At 39.8% G+C, this 26,912-nt stretch overlaps 1 protein-coding gene across 2 annotated transcripts; it reads right to left on the reverse strand.

Annotated features, from left to right (window-relative positions):
- Positions 1-26,912, reverse strand: LOC103136514 (hexokinase-1-like). 2 transcript variants are annotated; one of them, XM_007549797.2, is made up of 21 exons: positions 26,756-26,912; positions 14,475-14,637; positions 12,469-12,617; positions 12,266-12,385; positions 12,064-12,159; positions 11,884-11,983; positions 11,617-11,800; positions 10,557-10,712; positions 10,378-10,465; positions 8,782-8,927; positions 8,516-8,708; positions 8,321-8,432; positions 7,003-7,148; positions 5,430-5,549; positions 5,263-5,358; positions 5,079-5,178; positions 4,222-4,405; positions 3,976-4,131; positions 3,023-3,110; positions 2,652-2,797; positions 1-1,555 (listed from the first exon to the last, which is right to left on the reverse strand). In XM_007549797.2, the coding sequence occupies exons 1-21, from the start codon at positions 26,855-26,857 to the stop codon at positions 1,405-1,407; spliced, it is 2,796 nt and encodes a 931-aa protein (XP_007549859.1). In that variant the 5' UTR covers positions 26,858-26,912; the 3' UTR covers positions 1-1,404. The 2 variants fall into 2 exon arrangements, with proteins under 2 accessions (XP_007549859.1, XP_007549860.1); XM_007549798.2 differs by lacking the exon at positions 26,756-26,912 and adding an exon at positions 23,945-24,347.

Consider the following 26,912-nt stretch of genomic DNA (forward strand, 5'->3'; position numbering starts at 1 on the left):
CACTTTTTAGATTTTTATTTGGAAAAATTGTAAACTGTTTGCCATTTTGCTTCCTCTTTACAATCATGCACTCCTTTGTGTCAAAACAATGAATTTAAAAATCTTATTAAAATACATGGAAACCGATCAAGCAAATATCAACAGAAAACCGCTACTTCAGATGAATTGAGGTTCAATTTATTGAGTCAGACTGACAATGTGCAACACGTCCAGCCTGGGTTTTGCAGACCAAAGTAAGAAAAACACCTGGATGCCTCGCAGGAGCTGGCAGAAAGACAACAGGACAGGAACACAGACTGGAAACTGGTTTTAAAACAACAAAACTCGTCCAACAGAGCAGAAAACAGAAAAAGCTCCACTTACAGGGTCAGATTTTTGAACAGTTTATCAAATATCTGGACAGTTTCTATAGTGAAAAATGCACACTTTTAAATATCCAAGTATTTCTTTTCGCTTTTCATCAAAGAGATGTCAAAGAGTCGCACAACCTTAAAACTTTCCTGAGACTTTTCTAAGAAAAAAAAAATCTACTTTATAAAGTGGGGGTAGATTTATATACCATATATGCATGTTGCCAAAATGTAATAAATCTTCTTACATTTACGCACAGCTTATTTATTTATTTTTTTCCCACCGTGTTGGCACCTCACTGGCGGGTTTTTCTAGCAGCTGCGATTAGCACCAGCAGCATGAACCGTTTACACCGGGTTACAAATAAACTGCAGCCAGAGAGCAGAAACATGACATGAAGGTTTTTGTGCACAGGAAAAATACAGTGAGGGGAAATTAGCCAGTGGCTAGTTGTGTGCGCATCATATTTGCAGCAGTAATATTTTTAAACATAATAAAATAAATAACAACAATGCTGAACACACTGCATCATGTCTGGGTGAGCTATTAAAACCGTAAGCACAAATATTCCCTTCCTTCTACACACATACTTCTGCTCCGTCAGATCCCTTTAAATCATCATGTAAAAATAGCAACAGCTCCAAAAAGACCCACTTTGGTTTGAATTGCTTAAAGTTCTGGATGTGCAACAAAATAAAGCCGACTGCAGGAAAACCGCCAGACTGCAGTAACAAGAGGAATCCACCAGGTGGAGACAGAGGAGCGGGTAATATTTTATTATTAGATTTATTTGTTTCAGCAGATGTTTTATGCTTGAAATTAATTATAATCAACCTTTGGAATCACAAAATTGCAATTGCACCCTAAAGAGGCCGGGTGCTGACAGATATAGTTTAACTAGAATGGATCACATCTGCTGCCAAACACAGCAGAGAAAGAGGGCGACGCTCCCCTTTCTGTCTCAGGAAGACACATGGATGAAGTAGCAGCTGGAGTGTGAGGCGCTGAGGATGGTAGCAGTGGATCGACAGCCACAAGCTGCCTGATATGTTGTTATTTTTTACTCTTGGCCTCTTCCCTCAAGCGGCAGGCCACCGCTGTGATCAGAGCGGCTCCCTTGCCGCTGCCGTCCTCAGACAGCAGGAAGGTGACGCAGCACCTCGGGGCCAGATCTTTGACCGTCTGCTTCATGATCCGGGAGAAACTAGGCAGAAACACCAGACGTGTGACAATCAATTTTACAATTTCATTGATTATTATGGTGATTAATCAGTCAATAGGATAAAAAATATATATATATATATATATATATATATATATATTATATATATATATATATATATATATATATATATATATAAATTTCAGTGTCGAATTTTCACTTAACCACTTAATACTTTTTTAAACAATATTAGAAATGCATAGAAATGCAAATTCAAATAAGAAAATTAACATTTTATTGTGTAAAATGCAATAACATAGCATCCCTTCAGTGCATGCTTGATCATTCGTAATAACGAATATCATTTGTCATTTGAAATCACATGAATAAAGTCCAGAGCTGATCTGATTTTTATTTTTTGGATTAACTAATTAATGACTGGATAGCAAAAGGTGCTAAAAGGAGATTTGTTTTTCAGAATTTGAACCAAATGAGTAGTTCTGCCTACAAATCGATCGATTGTCCCAGAAGTTTTTGCGATAAACAGTAATATTGTGTAATATTGTTGTTTTGAGACCATTTTCGAGTAATACAATAGAAATAATGGCACAATAATGCAAGAACACGTTCTCAATGATCTTAAATAACCTTTAAAATCTAATGAACATTTAAAGACGGGAACTGGAAGACATTTTAAATATCCAAAATAAATAAACAACAGAAACAACAAATAAAATGAATTATGAAGCATCTGTATGCAAAACAAAAAAGGGATAGTTGAGCTCAAAGCACCAGACTGACGACTTTTATCATTCAGTTTTTGGTAAAAAAAAAAAAAAAAAAAAAAAAAGAGAAAGAAAAGAGAAAAATATCAAATCATACAAATGAAAATTATTGAGTTTCTTTTAATTTGTGGTGCGATTAACTGATTTATAGGCCTAATTCTGGGTTGAACATCACACATCTTAAATACAACGTATATTTCTTTTGTACCGTTTTGGCTTAATTGCTGCTCTGAGATTGTTGTTCTTTTGTTTTGGTCTGTATACTTCAGATAACAATCAATTGCTAAATTAGTTGACGATTATCTAAATAATCAGAACTAAACTGACTAATCGCGTCATTATGTCACACTTACTGTGGGTGTAACTTGTAGAGTGTGCCGTCCACTCCCACAGTGATGTTCAGGTGGTCCAGTCCCCGGTTCTCCCTTATCTTATCGACGACAGCTGCCACCCCGGCCCCGCACAGCTGAGCGCCGCGCCGAGACACCGCTCCGCACACCTGCCAGCACAGAGCCTCATCATCCATCACTGCAACACCCAACAATCTGGACCAGCTGCCACAGTTTGCAGGAACGGAACGAGGACATCAATGTTTAAACCCAGAAAACACACACAGGTCTGTCTGCAACTCCTGCGCTCCGTCAAACACGGTTTCATTCAACAGGATAATAACGAGATTCTCCTGCTCTGGGTTCATGACTGAGTCGGTTCCTGTTCGCCTTACCTCTTTGACAATGATGCTGTCATCACAGGTGCTGTCCAGTCCTAAATGCTGCAGGATGGTTCTCACCTGCAGCAAAGCCAACCTGTCACTGAAGACACAAAACATTATGATTACTTTAAATTAACCAAAACTAGAGCTGGACAATGTGGCTGAAACACGTCACAACATAAGTGTGTCATATCACTCGATACCAATAATTATTCAGGTTTTCCTCCATTGCAGTATAAGCCTGGCGGGCCACCAGGCTTCACTTGTGCCCCCAACCAGGCTAAGCTTCGCTTATTTATTTTAGTTTTTTTAAATGTTTGCATTTTTTAAGACCTTATTGTCGATATTCAAGCATTAATCTAAATAAAGTGATATTTTCAAATTTCCTGTCCATTTTAAACATTGTTTAACTCAAAAACACGGCAGGCCGCTGAACGAATGACGGCCCAGCACCCCAACCACTGGGCTTACCAAGTTTTCTGTGGGAAACCCTGTTATTGATCAGTTTGGTTTTTGTTTAAAATACCTAAAACGCTTCCAAACTCTTGACGTCACATTCCGCGTTTTATCCAGTTTCCTCTGAAGTTGTTGTTCTCATTTTCTCCTTTAACTTCACGCAGATGTTAGTTTTATTTTTATGCCGTTTTGAGGCACAGTGGCAAAAACCTGAAACTGCTGCAGTGCAAGTAATTCAGCAGGTTGTTGCTAGGCAACCAAAGAGAGTTGGCTGTTGCTAAGCAACCAAAGAGAAGGCGACAACTGTTTTGACTTTAGGAAAAATTAAGAAAGTTAGCAGAAATTATTGAAAACTGTTTCAGACAAAATATCCACTGATATTGATCACGTGTCTGTTTTTATTGATTTATTGCCAAGCCATAATCAAACCCTTACATGTTTCCTGCAGCTTCCTTTACATTTGTTTCTCCTGCAGATAGAAAACCACAGACAGGCTGCTTGTGTCTTACCTCTCGATCTGTGAGAGGAACTTTGTTTCAAAGATGCCTCTGGTCTTCAGGGTTTCAGAGATCTGCCCTCTGAACAGGAAGCCTCTCTTGGTCATGTCTATGAGGATGTTCCTCACGATCTCGCCGAGGTACATGCCGCTGATCATCTTCTCATATCTGGAACGTGAAGCACAGGCGTGTAAAAACGCTCCAGAACCGAAAACATCAGCGAGTGTTTCTGGGGAGGACGGAAATGTTTCTGATCACCTCTGCTTTCCTACGTTAAGGGAGAGGTCATCCACGGCGTGGTCGTAGTCCGTCCTGAAGTCGTCAAGGCAACCGTTGTCTCCAAAAGCTCCCCACTCCATGTTGATGCACATGCGTCCATGATCGCCATCGACCATCTCAACGTTCCTCATCTCCTCCATGTAGCAGGCGTTACTGCCGGTTCCTGCGGCCAAACGCACACGTAAAGCCGACGCAGCGCAGGGAGATGAATATCGGTCATTCGGCTGCGTTCACACTGCAGCCTGAAGTGTCCCAGTTCTGCTTTTTTTTTTTTTTTTGACGTAGTGTAACCTTATATCTGATCTTTTCACGACAGTCTGAAAAACACAGGTTGGATTTTTTTTTTTCAAATGCGACCCAGACCACTTGGATATCCGATTCAAATGTGACCTGAACGTCCGGGTCACGTTCATCCAAATACTCGACAAACGTCACTATTCTGCGTTCCGATATGCGAAAGCGGGAAGAAAAACAACAACCATGATGGACTTTATGAGAGTTAAGTTGTTAATATGCTGCTCCGGTCGGACAACAACTTCAAATGTGTAAGCTAAGCTCCGCCGTTAGCCTCCATGTTTACTTCCACCCACACTGCGCATTTCTTCTTCTTTACAGCGGTTGGTAAAACACTGAGCTCGCTCTCTATGTGTGACATTATTGCGCCCTCTGCTGGGCATGCAGGATACTTTCAGGTCAATTGCAGTTCACAGTGGAGATCACATACAAGCGTGAACAACCGCTGCAAAGAAAATCCGATTTGATTTAAAAAAAAAATTGGAATTGGGTCACTTCAGGCTGCAATGTGAACCCAGCCTTACACTCGATATGTAACTCACCAGCAATGAGTCCAATCTCACAGGTGGACTCTTCGTAGGCACAGGTCATCATGGTTCCCACTGTGTCGTTGACGATGGCCACCACATCCAGCTCAAACTCCTGAGGAAGCAGCCCGACCCATCATGCTAAGCTACACTTTAAACTACCGCTGTAAACCGGAAGATGATCATCTTCAAATCTTACCTGGTTTCTCTTAATGGAGTCCCTCAGTAGTCCGACAATGTCTTCAGACTCACAGCCTGTCGCCTTGAAGCCTTTGGTCCAAGTCAACAAGATGCCCTGCATGCAGAAGCGGAGCGTCATGAACTGCTCAGCGACTCTGGAGCAAACGAAGGAGACGCTCTACTCACAGCGTCCAGACCCGTCTGTCGGCAGGGGAAGGAGAAGGTGAAGCCCAGAGGAAGACATGCGGTCTTCATCCCCATGTAGTCCAGGAAGTCACTGATGCAGTGCACTATGTGATCGAACAGCTGCAGCAGGAGAAATCATTATAAATATACAGAACTTGATGAAATAGCTCCATGTTTTCAAAGTTATTTCAGGTTTTCTACCGAGTAAATCACTCCTTTTTATAAACAAAATTAAAAATGTGAGGTGCATATACAAAGATTTTGAGATCAGAAAAACATTTCAATGTCAGACGAGATAACTCCACAAAATACAATAAGCACATTTTCAAACAACGTTTATATTCATTTAGGCAAAACAGGGAAGAACACGTCCAAATCGGCCTGGACTTAAAAGTAACTTTCCACAAAACCCAATAGCTGCTTGTTCCAGTCTTGGTTACCACAACTAGCATTAACCATTTGCAATAATTCAGGCATTGATCTCAGGGATGCAAAAAAAATGTATCGACTTACAATTAAACGTCAACTAATGGTTTATTAGATGATAAATTAGTTCCAATAATGTAAATTTATTCCTTTTTAAGTGTCTGTAGTTTGGCCACCGTCCAGCAGAGGGCGCCAATGGCCGTCCTTATTTCTTATTTTATTTCAGTTGATATAGCTATAAAATGTCAGCTATCTCAGAGCAGGAAAGAGAAACGGTCCTAACAGAGTCCGATGTGGGTGAAAAATGCACTTTTCTTAATTCCCTAATGTCCCAAAGCTCCTTTGTTATCTTTCTGGAAAGAGTTGATAGATGTCAGGGACTTAATTTCTCAACTGAATTTCTTTATATCTGGTTTGTTGCTTTTTGGATCTTTTACGTTTCACAATCACATTCTGTTTGAGTGATTTATTGATTCTACAGGTTGGTAATAAACTTTTAGCCCTATAATTATCCCATAAAGCCCAGTTGGTTTAGATTAACTTTTTCCCTCATTTAAATAATCAATGGAAAATTACATTGTGTATTAACTCTGGTTATATGACTGATATTAAAGTTATTTTGATGATCCAAAACATTTAAAAGTGACAAACAAGCAAACAGACCAGAAATCTGTAAATGGAGCAAATACTTTTTCACAACACCCATAATATATTATGGGTCACTGAATGAATAACTCAATCACCAATTTAATCTCACAGTGACTCAGGTTAGACACAATAAGTTCATCAACAAAAACTAACAGGAAAAAAATACTGTAAGCCCAGAGAAAAGGTCTTTAAAGGTCTGAACACATGGTGGAAACAAGTTTGACGCTTTGTCGTTTCCACTACATCCACGTTGAGATTCACAGCCTTCATCCTCAGAGTGAGGAAGATCTTTAAAGGAGGAAGCAGATTAGCTTCAGCCAGTGCAAATCTGTTAAGTTCAAATCTAAGCTTTAAAGATTGTTAACTTGATCCTAATCTGAACCAATCGTAACCTGCAGGCATCCTGTTCCCAGTCCCTTAATCCTCCCAGTATGATCTGGTAAACAGGAACTGAGGCTAAAGCTTTTCACCAATCCTTGGATCTCCTCAGGGATCTCACCTCTTCTCCTGTGCCCTGCATCACTTCAAGAGGAATCGCGTAAATCTTGTTGTGCATCTCCACTGATTTCTTCCCGGAGCGAATCTTGACCAGCAGAACTCGAAAGTTGGTTCCCCCCAAATCCAGAGCCAGGAAATCCCCGTTCTCTGCACGCGTGTGGAAATGTAAGAATGAACAAACAAGCAGCAAAAACAGCCGTGCTTGTGATAAACGGCACAGAGACTTCAGCATTAAACAGCAGAAATTAAAACTTGATCACAGAGTTGGTACCCTGTAAAGTTTGAAAGTTTAAAGTTGATAAAAGTTTAACAGAAAGTATGAGAGGTACGAGCTCAGGCTAAACTGACACAAAGAAGATTTTTAATCTGAGTAGGAGGGCTGAAACGATTAATCGGATTAATCGTGATTAATTGATTATGAAAAAATTGTCAACTAATGTAGTAATCACTTAACTGCTAACTCAAGCATACAGACACGAAAAAGGCCATTTGTTGAAAGAACAAACTCAGCCAAAACTGTAAAGATGTATATAAAAACCTTTGTAAATATGTTCAACCAAAAACTTCACTTTGTTAAAATTACTGTAAAAAAATCTCCTATTAAGCTCAATTTTCTATCCAATTGTTAACTGGTTAATCCAAGAAATAGTCAGATTAGCTCCAAACTGATGTTAAGCTGAGCAGAGCTGAGCTTTTTACGTGTCGTGTTAGTTGTATTTTTTTAGCTGCAGTTTAATCCTTTGCCACAAAAGATCAATGCTATGCTATTGCATTTTAGGCAGTAAAAGGTTTGCTTAATAATAAAAAATAAAAAAAAAAGCAGTAAATGTATGCCAGAAAAAAATTCTAGAAAAACTTGGACTTTTCTGAGTTTGAAAAGTCAAAAATCTGCTTAAAAAATGAAATTTTGGGACTAACATCAGGAACTTCCTAGAATTTTTTTTATATTTCTGAGTTTCAAAAGTCACATGTTTTTTTTGTTTTTTTTTTACTTTTCTGGTTAAAATTTACTCCTCTGTTTTGTTTATTTTTCTATGCACAAAGGCCCTAATGCACTCTAATACGTTTCTCTGCTTATTGGGTTTAACGGTTTTCTTCTTGATTTGTTTTGCCTTATTGTGCAGCATGTGGGTCCAACTATTCGTGTTATAAATGTGATCTGAAATTTACATTAAAAAACTGTTTATTCACTCATTTATAAGGGGAATTAAATTATTTGCAATGTATAAAAAAGGTTTAAATGAAAAATCAGCAGGATTTAATCTGTCAGAATTATGCACAGAATAACTGACTACGTCGAAGCCGTGAGTGAGCGTTACCTGTGCCGTCAGGTGTGCTACGGACGTACGAGGGCAGCATTTTGACGACGGCGACGTCCTGCGTGCTTTTCGAAAGGCCTTTCTGCATCTCTGCCCTCATTCTGTTTTTCACCTAAAACCACACAAACATCAGCAAACCGAACTGGGAAAGAGTCGCAGACACCAACGCCGGCAGCGTCGGGACTCTCCCCTCACCTCCAGCAGCTGCTCCGTCGTCATGCGGAACTTGGACAGAATCTTGGCGATTTCCTGGGTCTGTTCGGCGAGTCTGTAGGCCACGGCCGTCACCATGGCAGCCCCTTTCCCGCTGCCGCTCTCTGACAGGAGGAACCGGACGTCGCAGTCGGGGACCAAACGTCGGACGGTCTTATGGAGGCGCCGAGCGTAGCTTCAAACGGACAGAGAACGTCAGTCTGAATAATCTATATAAACTGAGCGGGTGTGTGTATCGACACACTCACTGCGGGTGCATCTTGTACAGAGAGCCGTCGATGCCCACAGTGGTTTTGAGTCGCACCCCTCCCTTGTTCTCCTTCAGCCGCTGCAGGATGCCGGCCAGGGCAGCAGCTACCAGGTTGGCGGAGCGATGAGAGACGATGGAGCAAACCTAAAGGACCGAAACCAAAGAGAGCAGGATGCTCATGCAGCAGCTGAGTGCACGTGTAAAAAATCCTTAAAATGAACATTTACTACATGCAAAACCAGAGAAGGATTCTTGTAGAACCAGGTGTTAAACTCATTTTTATACTTGGGCCACTTCAGCATCGTAAATATCCTTCAAGTGCCGCTTAAATGAACCGATACATGTTAACAAGCTGTTGAAGAGTTTTCTCTAAAAATTTAATATCTAACATATTTCACATTGTAATTTTACGCTATGCAAAAAACTGATTTGATTTTTATGGCGTTCCAAAGAAGCGGTGCCCAAAGTGTGGCGTGGGAGCCATTGGCTGCCCTTGGACTGAGTTTGTGTGGCCCCCCAAAAGAAGTTTGACAGTGATGGAAATTTGGCCCGTCCAAACTGACTTTAAATTTTTAAGCTGAGATGAAATGATTACCAACATCATTTTCTCACAATGGAAAACGTTAGGTGCAACAAAAATTGTTTGTCTTTTGATAACCAAGCTTTTACAGTACGTAGACAAACATTTATCCAGAGATTTTTACTGACTTTGCTACAACAAAATCAATTTTTACTTAATTTACTGAATTTGGCTAATTAGCAAGCATTTTTAGAGAAAGTGACCCTAAATTCTGGTCTTATAACAGATAATAAATTTGTTATACTGAATCCAAAAGAATTTGAGGTAACACTTTATTTGACTGGCATGACACCGTCACCTGTCATGACAATGAAGGAGTCTTTATGCTTAATGTCATGAAGTGTCATTTGGTAAATAATGGCACTTTTAAAGCAAAGTTGCATTAAAAGTCTATTAAAAGCGTAAACTTTGCATTATTCAGTTCATAATGAGCTTTTTAATGCAAAGTTCTATCAAAATTAGCATTAGAAATCCATTAAAAGTGTCAACTTTGCACTAAAAGTGTCATTACTTACTTAATGATACTTCATGACAACAGTTGTAAACATTCATGAAGACTCCTCAATGTTTATGACAGATGTTATATCGTGTTTATTACAGATGTTATATCGTGTTTATGACAGAGTCATGTCGGTCTTATGCACACACCTTCAAATAAAATGTTACCAAATTTGAAAACAAGACGCCTTTCTTTGAATGTAGTAAACCTGGAAAAACATTTTTATGTTTAGGGTCTACAATGATGACTTTATTTGCTATATTTTAGTTTTTGTTCTCGTTTTTTTGGGCCGCGAGTTCTTTTGAATCGACGATTTTGGCAAACGTGACACAAAGTAAATAGTTGCGATGGGCCGGATTTAGCCCGCGGGCCTCCAGTTTAACATGTGTTGTAGAGGGTCCAGAGTCCTGGATTTACAGAGGATGGTTCAGGTTGAGTCTGGTAAACCATTTTTCTCTTGGCGTTACATTATCCTGCAGTTTTAATGCTTCTTGTGTTTTTGCAAGAATACCCACATGCTGTACTGCGGCGCAGTCCTCTTCAGACGGTTCCAGACTAAATTGACTTAAAATCTCTTTTGCTTTGATTAAACCTTCCTTACTCCTTAAACAAAAGCAAAGTATAGAAGGCGATTTAACATGTAATAGTTTATTATAAAGGACAGGTATTGTGCGGAGTTGGTTTGTGGACTTACTTCTCCATTGCTGAGACGTGTTTGGTCTGAAGTGTGCCTTTGGTCAGAAGTTCTGGAGTGATCCTCCCCTCAAACAGCATCCCGTCTCGGGCCATCTTCACCAGGATGAGGCGCACCAGCTCCCCCATGTACATCCCACTGATCATCTTCTCAAAGCTGCAGGACACGGGGGAAAAACAGCTGTTTTTTAGTATCCAATAGTGTCTTGAAAAGGGTATTATAATAATTCAAGCTTCTCATCTTCCCTTCAGCGACAACCACAAACTTTCAAAGCTTTTTTTTTCTTGAACATTTTCTTCCAGGATTGCAGGGGAAGTGTTTGTATATTTCCAGCCACACTGTGCCATTTTACAGCACAATTAAGTTGTTAAAAATGCTGTTTATTTAAAACATGACTAAAAATATTTGACTTTGTAATTTGATGCCTTAATGTTGGCCTCTGTCTGAGCCATTGCTCCCCAGATCTCTTCTTAGATTGGCTCTTCTTACCTGGATTGTCAGATAGACGGTCGGTCAGGTCTTAGTAGGTGAACCGTACTGCTTCCACTTTCAGATGATAAAATCTCTGAGGTGTTTTAAGCTTGAAATATTGTCTTCTAACCTGTAAACTGCTTTAAACTTTCTCCCTGAGCTGTCTGCTGTGCCTCTGTCTAGTTGATGCTGTTTATTCTCTAACAAACCTCTGAGGCCTTCGCAGAACCGCTTAATTCGTACTGAGATTAAATCATACACTGGTTGGCTCTATGTAGTCCTGAGAGCAATTCCTCTGACTGGAAACCTTAGAAACCTTTTTTTTTATTTTTTTTTTATTTAACCAGGTAAACCCCATTGAGATCTAGATCTCATTTTCAAGGGGGACCTGGGCAGAAGTCTGCAGTACAACATTTTCAAACTCCACTTTTTGGTGGATTTTTGAGTGAACTCTCAATAACTTAAAGGAAGCCGTGGTTCTAATGCGACCAAATGCGTATCAAAGCAAAGTAAAGCGGCAGAGCTTCTCATTGAGCTGTTTTGACAGTAACGGCTGCGTGAAGACAACCGCCCTGGAGGATTAACTCACAGCTGTTTGCCCGGGTTGAGAGAACCTCGGTCTATCTCGATGTCGAACTGCGTCCTGAGGTCCTCCAGGCTGCCGTCGTCTCCGAACGCGCCCCACTCGGTGTTCACGCACATGCGTCCCTCGTCTCCCTCCACCAGGTCGATGTGACGCAGCTCCTCCATGTAGCAGGCGTTGGTGCCGGTTCCTGCGGGCACAAAGAGAGAACCGGCGCTTTAACTCGTCTCCGCTAATCCGACCCGTTCCCCTCCTGTTCCACCAAAGCCGCACCGATGATGATGCCGACTTCGCAGCGCTGGTCATCGAAGCCGCAGGTCATCATCGTTCCCACGGTGTCGTTCACCACCGCCATGATGTCGGCCTCGTAGTCCTGAAATGAACAAACCGTCAAGCGGTTGACTTTTTCCCGGCCATCTGGGTCGAACCACTAGGAATGATAACGAGACTCACTCCTCGTTTTTCAATGGCTTTGTTGAGCAGGTGGACAACATCCATCCCTTCTACACCGCTGGCTTTGAAGCGTTTTGTCCATTTTATCAAATATCCCTGGGGGAAAAAAAAGCAAAAGAAACATTTCAGATTGGATGTCAACATATATAACCTTCAACATCTGGCCTCAGCTGCAGCTTCAACCCCTTTAAGAGACGATTACCTCGTCCAGTTTTTTCTGTCGGCAGGGGAAGGAGAAGGTAAGGCCAACTGGGAGCTTCTTGTCTTTGATCTTGTGTTTCTCCATGAAGTTTCCGAGACACTCCGCCACGTGGTCGAACAGCTGGAGGAGAGGAGCGGAGGGACAAGGTGAAGGGAGCCGGAGGGAAGCTGCGTTCGTGTTCCTGGCCTTGGAAGTAAACTCACTCTGGTTCCGCTGCCGTGCATGATTTCATCCGGCGTGTCGTAGGTCTCGCTCTCCATCTCAACGGTCTGCTTATTCTCGTGGCTCACTTTGACACGGAGGATCCGGAACGCGCTGCCTCCCAGATCCAACGCGATGAAATCTCCTTTCTCTGTCGATTCACGGACGATGGAAAGAGGAGGAGGAGAGATTGACAGAGAGAGAGAAAGAGGGATTACATTGCAGGAAAGTATGTACGGTTTTGCTAAAGAAAGGCTAAAACTACAAACCTGAGTATATATGTTTTCTTCAAATTTAAATGGATAAAACAATAGAAATTAAGAAAATGATGCTTAGATTTCAAACTTCTAAACAGTAACCTTTGACTGGGCCCATTCAGACTTTGATCTAAACCGGTTTATTTTGGTTCTGGTTGTGACGTTTTGTCCTGCTGGAAAGTCTTAAATCTTCTGGAGCCTTGAACAGGTTTTCTTCCAGAGCCGCCCTGCATTCATCATGCAAGCTGCAAACTTGTTATGGATCACTATGTGACAAACAGCCTGATTCCAAACAGTAAAGAAAGGCATGCCTTATTAAAATGTCTATTCTGCAATCAAAGTCATGCAATGTTTGTCATAAAATAACGTAAAATAACAGAACAGGGTCAGTCTGTGCTCTGTTGTTCTCCATTCAAGGCAGTGTTGCTGTACATTCCTGTTTCTTCATGTACCAACATGCAGCTGGAAAACTTGCAGCTTCAGACAGTTCAGTCCAGGCGCCGCGTCCTGGATGTTCTGGGTTCACATCCCCACAGGCTTTATGGTGACATTAATCATCTAGTCAACGAGGAGGATTTTCTCCTTTGCTACTTAAAAGTTCATATTTTTAAATCTGTTTATAAACAAGGCCGCAAAATGTAACATATACAGCTCTGGAAAAACATTAAGAGACCACCGCACTGATCCCTATTGAAAACCTCCTGTTATTCCACCATATTGGAATATGTTAAAACATCAGTGTTGTGGTTTTCTTTGCATTATTTGAGGTCTGAAAACTTCATCTTTTTGTTATTTTACCCATTTCTCATTTTCTGCTAATAAAAACTAAATTTTTGCTTGGCATTTCAGAGGCATGTTGTCAGCAGTTCATAGAATAAAAGAACAAAGTTCATTTTACTCAAACCTTTAAGGAGTAAAATCAGAGAAACTGATCATTTTAAGTGGTTTAAGAGCTGTATATTTATGTTGGATTTTGTAAAATAAGAGATGCTTTTATGTTAATTTATTAATGAGTTCAGTCCAGAACAATTGCCTTGTTTTGTTTGAGATGTTCATATTGATTCGTGATGGTCTGTTTTAAACAGTTTTTCTTCAAAGTGAAGCTTTTTCAAACATTTTAACAAGGCGTGTTGCGTTTAATCTTTCTGTTTCTGAATGACGCAACCATGTAATGTTTAATAGCTTTCAGATTAGATAAACTACATATTTATTACATAGATAAGTCTGCTTAAACTTATTCTGATATTATTTTCTACTTCCTGTTTCTGTCCACTACTGTGTATCATACAGCACAGCTCTCATTACCATGACTCAGTGTAAACGTCACTGGCATGATGATGTGGATCGAGAGGCGCTGATCCACGGTATCGATCATGAAACTGCTTGAAAATCCATCATGCCTGTGAGCAGGAATCACTTTGAATCGACGTTTATTTAACAATCCAGATGAGAGAGCAGCGCAAGAACCCGAATATTTCCAATCAGGGTTTATCTCTCAAAGTACGAGTCTCTGTGGGCGATTACCAGGCTTTTATTAAAACCATCTAAAACATGAAGAGCAAGACTGAAATCCACTTGACTATTCTAGACACCAGGACATTTAGTTTTTAAGCAGAGCATCTAATTCTGAAAAGTAAACGAATGCAAGAAAGATTAGTCAGTGTAGAAATAGCAGCAGCATAATCCTGGCACGGACCCCAGGTACTTGGCCTGGGGTCCGATTACGATTAATCTCAGACGAACTAACTCACCTGTTCCATCCGGGATGGAGCGGACAAACGTTGGGAGCATCTTCAGCGAGGCGGTGGCGTTGCTGTCGCCGCCCAGACCTCTGGTCAGCTCCACTCTGAAGCGCTTGGTGATGTCCAGCAGCGTCTCATCAGAGAAGCGCATGGCATACAGGTACTTATCAATCTGAAAACACACGTCAGGAAAATGTCATTACATTACTGGTCGTCATTAGGGATGCACCGATTTATCGCCGCCAATTTCCCTAATTTTGGGAAATCGATGATCGGCCGATTTTTACATGTGAAGCTGATCTTAACCACCGATTTTATTTACCTTGGCAATGATGCTTAAATCTACTGCTATCTTCTTCTGCTCTGCTGTGAGAGAGGTTTGACCAGCAGACCGACTGGTCAGGTCTGTATATTTGCAGTTAACAGTAGTCATCTCACTGTTGGCAACTCATCAACTTTCTTGCTACATTCAGCAACATTTTAGACAAAAAATAAATAAATAAATAAATAAAAAATAATAATCGGTATCGGCCAAAATCTGAATCGGCAGGTCGGGATTTTTAATCTGTAGTCGGTGATTGGCCAGAAAACTGCAATCACTGCACCGCCAGTCGTAATGTGATTATAATTAGGGCTACAACAAATCGATTTAGTAATCGAGTATCCTGCAGATTATTAATCGGACAAAAACAATTGTCACATTCTGCTGATTTTTCATTTAATCACTTAACCTTATTTTATACAATATTAGAAAAACATTAAGAGATGTAAATAAAAAATGTTCAGATTATTCAGATTTGAATAAGAAATTTACTTTACATTACTTTGCCCATAAAATGCATCTCAGCTAAAAAATGCCCAGCGTTTTCTGATTTACTTCACATCAATACAGCGAAGGGATGATTTGTTGACTATTTTCTGGATAACCAGTTAATAACTGGATAGCAAAAGGCACTAATAAGATGTTGTTTTTTTTATGCAGAATAGGAACCAATTCTGCACTTGATTTCTGTGAAGCTCATACTTACAGATAAAGAAGGGTTTCTTGTATCGTAGAGGCAAAATGTATGTAGTTTTCATACAGTTTTGACATAATTACTGCTTAGACTGTTTTGTTCTTTCAACAAAGGGCATTTTTGTGAGTCTGAATACTCCAATTAACGATTAATCAATTACTAAATTAGTTGACGATTATTTTGATAATCGAATCATGATGATTCGAATTCAGCCCCATTTGTCTCAGATTTTAATCAATGCACCAAATTTTGCAACATTACATAATCAGAGGAAAGTCCAGGATGTGTCAAACAATCATGTCAGCATGACCAGGAAGGGCATTCTTTGTAGGCTGGATAAAAGTCAACAATCAGTGAAGGAGAAAGCAATTCCAGCTAATCTGCTAAGTAATAGTCCAAACTCATGTGATAAAGAGCCATGAAGTAACTGCCACGGTTTCAGGTAGCTGTAAAGCTGCCCAGCTGGCTCCGCCCTCTGATCCTCGTCAGTCGTCTGGACTTTTAAGGAACAGGATGTTGAACAACTCTGGTGAAATTCAGTTTTGCTTCACAAACTGCAGTAAAGCAACAAACTTTCTGTGATATGTGTGGTGAAGGAAAATCAGGATGAATGAGAATCAGCAGTCATCTCAGTTACAGTCGATGTGTGTGCTCCCTGTGGCATCCATTCGGTTTTATGTGGGGAAAAACACAGTCAAATGGAAATGTCGACAGTTCCTCTTTCAAGAGTTACACATTTGCTATTTCCTGTAACACCAGGATCTTCAAGACAGCCTCAGAGGGCGTGAACAGTTTAACAGGAATTTTAATTTTATAGATCAGAGAGCAGGCAGCTGGTCGTTAAAGGGCCGGCTCAGCCTTCCGGACTCACGGCTCAAACAACCTGACAGAGAGCTGAATAAAAACACACAGTGACGACGATAACACTGCTTTATCTGAAGGCTCCAATGTCACATCGGAATGAAAACACTGGGGCAGAAAAAAATGTTTTTTCAACTGAATTAGGATTGTTTTCCAGTGATATCCATTTCTCTCAATCAGGTCAGGTTTTCATTCTAATTAGATTAAGAGAAATCAGATCTTCTGACTAAATTGATTATATTTTTGTGACATCATCAGTTCGTTTCTGTTCATTTTTCTAATCCAAAAGAGATTTTAGGAGAAAACAACTGTTTTCTAGCAGAGTGTATTAACTAAATGTTAAGGGTAAGTACGTGTAAATTGAACATTACGTCTTGATTGTGCTAAACTCTCTGTCCTGATGGCGTCTCTCCCCCTGATCATCACCGCAGATTCTCAGCAAACCGATCCAGATGTCAGAACAAGTCATGCGTTTTATAGTTCAGAAAGTTGACCTGATTGAGCAAAACCAATGTGATTTCTGGATTCAGCTCATCAAAATGACCATAAAGCAGTTGAAAAGCCCCAGACAGTGTAATGGATAAACACACAGGACATTTGCTTCAGTAAAAACAATTTCTCACTGTCAATTATACTGTAGGTGTTAAAATCCTTATGTAAGCTTTAAATATGGTCATGAGAATGCAAACTAACACCTCTGACTTCTTTAAACTGATGTAAATGTAAATCTAACAAGTCATAGTGACTGTTAGATTTACATTAATCTACCAGAATCTGCTTAATGTAAATGTGCTGACATGATATGGGGGGAAAACAAATGCACCCAGTGCAACACTTTCATTCTATTGGCTGAGAGGTTGCTAGGCGACTGCGCCAAAAGGCGTTTTCAAAAGCGAGCAGAGACTAAGTGTGAGCGCGAGGAGAAGTTTTGAGTACAAGCGTTACAAGTTTTGAGAAGAAAGACATGAAGTCCTGCTTTCATAATAAAAATATAAGCAAAACTATTAAAAGCTTTTAGAACAGAAGTCATGAAATTCTGCTTTCAGACTGAAAATGTGTGCGCTTGGATTATGGCAAAAAAATTCCCCCATAAAGTGACTTCAATTTATGCAGTACATGACAATCTGAAGTGTTTAAGCAGAAGGAATCGTCTCTTGTTTTCTAAACAAAAGACGCCCAGCTGCCATTACATTTATTAAATTCCAGCTTTGATAAGTGGCAAGAAGAGGTTTAGCATTTAGCTACAAAATGAACCAATAAGAGATTTACATGCAGATCTGATCTGGTATTTTGTATTTTTATCTTTTTATTATCTTTTATGTTCTTTGATAATCATTATTCATTTATATCTTTCTATGTTATGTTAAAACTTATTCTGCTCAGGGTATTGTGCAAATTGATCATGCTGCAAGCTCATGCGGATCACGTGAATAGGGCGTGCTTAGCTCTGGTTGACTTGGGTTGGGCTCTGATTGGTCTGCTGGTTCGCGCTCTCAGCCCATGATTGGCTCATGGTCAGACAGCGGCTACCTCTGATTGGATGGCTCACCTGCAAGGATGGAAATGGCCATTCCCCCTTTGCACGCAGGCGTCCCTTTGTTTAAGAGATAAAATACGAAAAAGCCTGCGGTTTGAGTCAGACTCTGCTGTGGGTCGCGTTCGAATGCCCAGCTACGTTGATGCTGCTCTGTCTCTAGGCCGAAGGCTCTCCGGCCACGTTTCACGAGGTAAGCGCTGGTAACTTGAATGAATCGAGCATCACGTGTTTAGTCATAGAGTGTTTTGTACTGTATTCTGTGGGGAATAAATCGAGCATATTTGTTCTAGCAGTAACAGTGTTTGATGCATGTTATTTTGCTGTAATCTGTGGGGAAATAAATCGAGCACATTTAATTCTAGCAGAAACAGCGTTTGGTTTCGTTATTGCCGCCGATCTCCTTCGACCCCGATTTAAAATTTCATAAAACAAGATCACATTTTAGCAGCTCTATTCTGACATTTCACACCTGTGACAATAACAAATTTTGCTGGACGATAAATTGTCCCAGAAATTATTGCGATAAATGGTAAGAGCAATGAACTTTAATTTTGAAGAGAAGAAATGGAAAACATTTTAAATCTAAAAAATAAATAAACAAAACAACAAAAAAAAGACAGAAATGAAACCCAAACACAACCAAAAGCACAAATGAAACTAGTTATTTATTCTCTAAACGAAATAGCCATTTATAAATATTAATCATCACAATGGAAATTGTAAAGCTTATTTCATTCATTTATTAGGCTTAGCTCCGAACGTTATTTCCGAAGACACAAGTCAGCTCTTTGGTTGAACATGTCCGATTATGATACAGCAGATAATTATTACTTTTTCTTAATATTTTTGATATTTAAGGTTACATTTTAAAACCGCAACCTCACCACTATTATATATTATATAAGTAGTGTAGATCAATTGGGATGCATGATACATCAGCCTTAACAATGGTCACCGACGATACTGGTCATTGCTTAACATATTGGTAAATTATTGAACAGATAACATACTGGATACTTTATTTCAGATTACATTGTTTTTAAATAACTCTTCCGGTGTGGAAGTTGAGTATTTTTCCATCACAGACGCTGTTCTCCATTCCTGCTGCCAGCTGATTGTTGTACTATTACAGCTGCCAACTCTGTGTTTTTGCCAACCGCTAGTACTCCCCTCACGTCATCACAGAGTCTCTTCCTGTTGGAGCTTCAATAATTAAATCATTACTGCTGGCTACAACAGCTCTGAAACAAAACGCGTGTTTAAATCGGCGCTCAAACTGGGTGATTCTGATGCTCTTCCCGTAAAAACGCAGCGGTTTTAAACTCTGCTTTCAGCTAACCGACATCACAGGACGTTCTCTCAGCTAATCCTCTTGTTTGGAGGCTGGGCTCCTCAGTCAGGGACAACAATGTGCTCCACGGGGAAGCAGGGAAATCAGAAAGGCATCCTTAGGTCTTACTTGAACAACAAAGTGTTCTCAGCTGCCCAAACTGATCTTTTGTTACAGCTGTGAGAAGTTAGCAGCGACAGAACTCCAGCTGGTCGCAGGGGGATGGGAAAAAGTGCAAAAGTTTCCAAAATGTTTTTTTGTTTTGTTCTCATATTTAAATGTTTCAAATCACCAAACATTTTTAAATAAATCAAATATAATCGGAATAAACACAAAATACACCTCTCAAATGATGAACTGTTTGTTTTAGTCTTGCTAAAAACGTCAATCGGCTCTGATAGCTGACAAAGTTCACAGATCCATGAAAGGTTTTCAAGAATGAACGGCCTGTTTAAGGTCATTCAGCATCTCACTCTAATTTAACTCGGACTTTGACTGGACCACTCCGAAACCTTAACTCTTTAAGCCAATCAGGGTTGGGCTTCTGATCACTCTCCTACTGCACAACCAAAGAAGGTCTAATATTTTTATTCAAGTAGAGAGAAGAATTTATGGTTCCATTAATTACAGCAGACCAAAAAGGTCATGAAGAAGCAAAGCAGCCATAGATCGACTCACCATCACCATGTTTTACTGTAGATATGCAGACGTTCTTCTAAAATACAATTATTTCATGGGATGCACACCAACCAAACCATTTATACCTAAAGTTTGTGGATCATAAAGATACTTTTTGACAAACTTTCCAGACCTTTAAAGTCAATTGCTTTGTTTCTCATCTGTTTTTGAATTTCTCTTGGTGGCGACTTGATGGGTGGCTTTTTGAAATCTTTCAGCCTACTTCATGTTGTGAGACAGGTTCTATTCTACTGGAGGCAGACACATTTTCACATAATTAAAATGATGAAACTGCTGTTTGTATTAACTCAAGCTGCTGAAATTAAAATGTGTTTGCTAGTCAGGAATAATTAAGCTTTTAAAAAAGAAAAGTAAATTACTTTGTAGAGGCAGAGTTTCCACCACTCTGTTCCTGACTCAGGATGAGCCGCAGCATTTCTGACTCAGCATTTTTTGCTGATGCATAAGCATGTTTTAAAGCACTGCATCATCCAATCCGACAGAGCTCTAACAAATAGGCACTCAGAATAAATCTTTTGTTTGGAAGTAAACTGCCTTGTTTTTTCCTCTTCTGACATTCCCTGAGGTAAGACTGAATCTCCAAATACAGTTTTTGGAAAGGTCACACAACTGACACAACTCTGTCTGCTTTACAACTCCTCCTCCCAGCCCTTCCACCCATCCTCCTTTCTGTTTGCATTCTTTTCCTTAACAAAGCCTCGTCCGCCTCCTTCACACATGGAGATTCAGGAAAACTCAATGCAGCTACGTAGTGTGTGTGTGTAGGTGCATGCAAACACACACACACACACACACACACACACACACACACACACACAGCCTCACTATGTGGAAAAATACTGACCTCCACACTGCCCCCTTCTGTATCCCAATGTAAGCGCACACACACTCATGCAGACATGGTGAGCCGCCGTTTCAGATGGGAACTAACAGCGAATCAGGAAGTCAGACAAGGTCAGCGCAGCAGATTCAGCTGACTGAGCGGACTTCAGCATGAAAAACCTCAATATTCTGAATACTTTTAGAAAAATAAAACCGTTCAAACTTCAACTTTAACTCAATTTTGCAAGAACGTTTAAGCAAAACATTTCCCAGCTTTAGTTTTTGAGATGGAGAAGTTTTTATCTATTTGTTCATTGAGGCCCTGATAAACTCCACACACCTGCCGATCACTGTGCGCAGGCATAAGCCCTCTGCTGTCACCTGTGGTCACATGGTTCAAAGCTGGCCTATTTTAGGGAGGCAGAGAGCGGAAGAGAGCAGGAGTAAAGAAGGGAGGGAGATGTGTTGTGTTACATCAGGCCAGGCTGCAGATGAGGGCTGTTTCGCCTCTACAGGCCAGGATCTGAGAAAGACAGCCTCGAGGGTCGCCTTGTGTGATTTGGGGGAAAATATAGAGGTAAAAACAGACGTAGCATGTGCAGACTTTTTTCAGAAAACGAGAGAGGCTATTGGTGACGTCATTCAGAAACCTTACAGAGACAATACGTGACTCAAAGGAGTCAGAGAAAGCAAAGTTTTGGTGTAAAATCTGGCTAAAATAAGGACAAATATTAGTTTTACGCCTGGTTTTACGGGAACTGATAGTGAGTATTAGTTCTACAATAGCCTACACACACGCGCGCGTGCACATACACATACCATGCTGTAAAACCAGCTAAAACTGGTCCAGTTAGTTTTTGCGCAGGACTGACACTTAAAGGCAACACTAATTATCCTTCATCATTCCCAACATTCATGCATTACAGATGTATAATGCATGAATGTTGGGATTCATGCATTATACATCCATGAATGTATAATGCATTCATTTGAAGTAATGTTGTCCATTGCCTCTCTTAATTTTTTTCCCTTTTAACAAGAAAGCAACACAGATATAATTTTGAAATAGTGCTCCACCAGCCAAAAACTGAAACATTTTCCTTAATCAACTCTAAGCAATAACTAAAATAATTATCTTTTTGTTAAAAGTATCAAAACTAAGAGCTCCTACTTTTTTCAGGCTCTACTTTATATCTTTGGGTTACGTTAGAAACTGATTGGGAGGTTTATTTCAGTGTGAATGATCTGATCACTTACTTTTGGATTCAAGCAAACAGAAAGTAAACCAACTGGCTTTAATAAATAAATGCCCATATTTACCAAGTTTTGAAGTGCAAATACGCACCACAGATGGCGGATGTCACAATTTATTGTATAAGAAATGATATATGACGTAAATAAGGAGCATATTTTCGTCACTACAAAATCAAAGCAAAGAATTACAAAGAATGAATACCTGTGAGGCTATTTGAGTTTTGATTTCAGGTGCAACACTTTCAAGCTCTGCTATTATTTCTGCCCAGTTCGAAGGACTTTTATTGAGATGCTCAGACATGCATCTTAGTGATCGAGACTCTATAGCTAATGAGAATGGTGGCAATAAAAAAAGAAAAGTGAGGAAAATATGGGTCAATAATAGCAGATATCATAATTGAACTATTAAATATCCTACAGATGGAAGCACATGTTGATGTTGCACCTTGTAGTCCATGAAATTGCTAGAAATCTGCCCTTCATTTGGCAGATGCAGATATTAATGAAATCCAAATGAGCAACTTTAAATAAAAAAACAAACTTATAGCAATTAAATTGTATTCCTTGTACCCCTGAATACCATTTGTTTCTTAAAAGGGCTTTAAACTTATATGTGCAGGAATTTATGTTCTAATTGTCCTTTTATTTTTTAAATCAACACCATGTAGCAGTAGCTTACATTTTCAGTGATTTGTGTACAGAAACAATAAAGTATACACTTGCAACAATGTAAATTATTGTTTTTCTAATATTGAGGACACATTGTATTTACATGGTTTAGGAACACCTTCAATAAAACTAAGCAAATTTGAGTCAGTTGTAACTAATATCACCGTTGCAAGAGTCAATGATATCACATGTTCATGTGCATCTCTACAAATACATATTTGTGTTATCGGGCTGGACAATAAATCAATAACAATATATATCACGATAGACTAATACGATCAATTCGAATAGATAATAGATCAGGTAGATCAATACATAGAATATTTACTGAACTCCAATTTGGAACCACACAGCATTCTGGGAGATGTAGGCAGAGGAAAAACTAGCTGCTCAACCTCTTCCAGCCAGCTAAGCAAGATTGGTGGAATCAACTAACTCACTCACTCTTTGGTTACCTAGCAACTCACTCACTCTTTGGTTTCTTAGCAACAACCTGAGGAGTAACTTGCACAGCAGCAGTTTAAGGTCTTACCACCTGATTCATAACTGCTTAAAAATAACAGTGCGGAGTAAAAACTTTGGATAAAACAAGAAAGGTCAAGCCACCAGTTTGGCAGTATTTCACCTATTTAAAACAAAAACTAATCAATAATTATTGATATTGACTGATATTGTGATAAGTTGGTGTGTTACAATCCTTAGAGAAAAAAACGGGGTGAAATCAGTATGAGCAGATTGGACCCAAAAGACAACGGCATATCTATCAGCCGGTGAAAGTTTCTCTAGGTCGTCACACATACGGCCTAGAGAACAGATATAGATCTGAATAATTCATATCTGTGCTGACCACCGCTGGGCGGATGGCTGTGAAAGTACAACTTTAACAGGAGAACAAAAGAAACTCGTTAACCCTGAAATAATGACCTGCCTCCTCATCCTTGAGGTCTACTCTCCAGATCACTCACTTCCTCTTCCTCTTCGCCACACCTCCCAGGCTTGCATCATGGCATCAGTCGTATGTGCCACCCCTCTTTACACATCTTACTACCCAAACAGTGCGGTTAGTCACGTCTCACCGGGCCACGTTGAAGAAGCAAATATCTCCAACGGTCAGGAGATTTTTTTTTTTACCAACTTTTTCCCTAAATAAAAGTCGGTATTCCCTGCTTGACTCATACATTTCAAAGTAGTGCGAACATGTAGAGGCAAGATGGACAAATGTGATTGTTCTCCTCTCAGTATCCATTGGACAAACACTCAGATTGGATTAATAATTGAGAAACAGACTCACCTTTTTAGCTTTGTCATCCTTCAGCTCTGTGAAGAAGTAGGCTAATAACTGAGCTGCGATCATCCTGCTGCTTTTTCCTTCTCAAACACTCATACAGACTAACTCAGAGACTTCTGTCTCTGCTTCCTACCCAAACCCGCAAAAGTAAATTTAAACAAAAACAATTTAAAAAAACCCCAACTAAACTTCGGTTTTGAGCTCTATTTCCCAGCGCGGAAGATTTAAAGATATATCCCGACTCCAGTCCGTTGTGGTTCTAAAGCAGCCGGACACTTTTTGGGCTCTTCTGCGTGAGAGAGATGAAGCCAGGAAACACGAGTGAGGCAGAAAGTTGAGGCTGAAGCAGGAAGGGCCACGCAGAGCGCAGAGACGGCCCACTTTCTCTAAGCTCATTGGGTTTGTGCTGCGGATGACTCCGGTGGGGAGGTTGGGGGGAAGGGCGGTGCTGCGGCCTCAGCTCTGCGCTCTGATTGGCTGCTCAGGCGGACTCAAGTGATGGAGGAGGAAGAAGGAGGAGCAGAGGAAGGTCAGGGGGAAACTTTGGTTTCAAGGAAGCCCAGGGCTACATTCTGGTTAGCATGTAGTATGACAATGAATCACCGTGTACTGCCGTTTATTACCAGAAGCAGCTTGTAATTCTTTAGTTATTCATCAGCCACTTCAGAAGGATGAGAGGAAGTGAGAGGGAAACTTTAGCTCCCTGTTCATTTACTCTTAAGTTACAATCAAGGTCAAATAAGGAAGAGAAAAACTTTTCATGATAGCTTCACTGCTGTTTGGGAACAAAGATGCTGATTTAGATTAGTTTATGCTTGTGCTGCGCATCTTTTTTAGGAGATACAAAGTTCAGGTGATACTTTGTGACATTCAGAAGGTCACATCAGCAAAAAAAAGAGCTAGTTACTAAATCTTCCCTCAAATAATGCAATTGGATGGGGAAATCAATTTAGCACTGTATTAATAGGGTTCTAACTACCCATGTGCTTATGTACCCACTTAATTACAATTCAGTCTTATAAAACAATAACATCAAGTTGATTTTAATTTGTAAAGAGTTTCCTTTCCAAGTATTATACTTTGCAGCAGTTCCTCCTCTTGAATGAGCATGTTGGGTCAGACGTCAGTTTATGACATTGAGTTGTTAACTTTGCAGCAATCTCCCAAACTCAGCATGCTTAAGGTGACGATGGAAAGAGAGGGAGCAAACCAGCAGAACCAGACTCTGAGCAGTATTACTTTTAATTATTATTATCACTTTTATTATCATTATTATGCCTGCAAAAAATAACACAACTTTTCACTTGTCAAATAAAGAGTATTGTGTGATTGCAGTTTATTTCTTTTACTTCCTGCTGGCTTGACTTCTGCATCAATCTGCTGTTGGTCTGAAAATGTTATTGTTGATTTATAATTTATGATTTGGTTTGCATGTGTGTGATTGTCATTTTGGCTTTCTGTTGTTAGTTTACACAACAGCTGTTGGCAAAACATTATTGACGGGTGTTTTCATTGCTTTTCTCCTCAGCATAAATGCAGAATGGCCAAAAGAGGAGCACTTACCTGTGCCTACAGGTGTTTTAATGCACCTGCTTTCAAGAAGGGTCACAATGACTCAGCACTTTATATGGGCACTTTCAGGCTCCTCTGAGACAGACGCTGCATCACCCTCCAAACAAGGACTGTCTGTTGTCTGGACACGCCCCATAACAAAGGAAAACCAGTGCTTTCCTCATAATGGGGCTGTGGAGTGACTTCCATTTAATGCTGACATTCCCAACACAGCAATTTAGTTCAGGCTTTGCTTGAAGTTTTTATCATAAAATCAATGCAAAGGTGTGACCCTAATGCCAAAAAGTGTTTGTTTTAAGAAAGCCAGTTCCCTAAAATAAAATTATTCCACATTTTCTTGCATTACATCTACCTACTACATGTCAGCGCCTTTTCTTTTCTGCAGCACCAATTAAAACTCTCCCCGCCAACCTGTCTGGGCTTGTAATCCTAATGCAGGAAGTGAAAAGCAGTGAGGGTTATGCAGCTTATGCAATCATTGTATTATGAAAAAAATTGTCTGATTTATGTGCTAATGATCACTTTTTTGTGGATCTTACCATTGATCCAAACACTTTCAGCTTGAAAGAAATGTCACAGCACAAGCATAAAGCGGCCTTTTTGGGAAAATCCTCAAAAATGTTACATTTTGGGTCTTTGTATTTACTTAAAAGGTTGAAAAACTATTTGCGAAGAAAGGGAAAAGAACAGAATCATCTTTTGGAGTGTTGTTGGGGTTGAAAGAAGTGTTTTGATTACCAATATCCTTAGAAATTATAAATAGGATTAATATAAACTAGAAACAGCTGTGAAACATTTTTGATCATAGATTAAATAACAAAGCCAATGTAAAGTCTGAATCATGTCCTGATTATGTTCTCAGCTTCCCTGTGTTCACTTTTTCTTTTTCAAATTTTACTTATAACATACTCTTTTATTTTGGCAACTGAAATCATGAATTCAACTATTGTGAGCTGCAAGCCTAAGCAAAACAGAAAATTCAACAAAACGTTGAAAACCTTGTTTTAGGAAAATCAAAACTCTTTACAAGCATCTTTTCAGCGCCTCCTAAACAAATGGAAACTTCTCTGTGATTTTCTTTAAGCCGCTACTTTAAAGTCAGAAATAAAAAACAAGCCAAAAACTGGAGATTGATGCTTCTAACCTGAAGGTGAAGGACAACAAACACAGTGACGTTCCACACATTTTTGCTTTAAAACCTCCTCCTCTTCGGTGTTGTGACTAACTGTTCATTTTCCATACCTTCTTTGAGAAGTTTTCCATGATCCAGCTGTCATCACAGGAATGTCTCACTCTTTCATTGCCCTCTCCATAGAGGGATCTGACACAAGATTTCAAGCTCATTTTATAAAAGAACAAAACTATTCTGATATAGAAATGATATCTCCATCCACTTCAT

The sequence above is a fragment of the Poecilia formosa genome, unplaced genomic scaffold (genome assembly GCF_000485575.1).
Source record: "Poecilia formosa unplaced genomic scaffold, Poecilia_formosa-5.1.2 Scaffold33, whole genome shotgun sequence".
Classification (NCBI taxonomy): Eukaryota; Metazoa; Chordata; class Actinopteri; order Cyprinodontiformes; family Poeciliidae; genus Poecilia; species Poecilia formosa.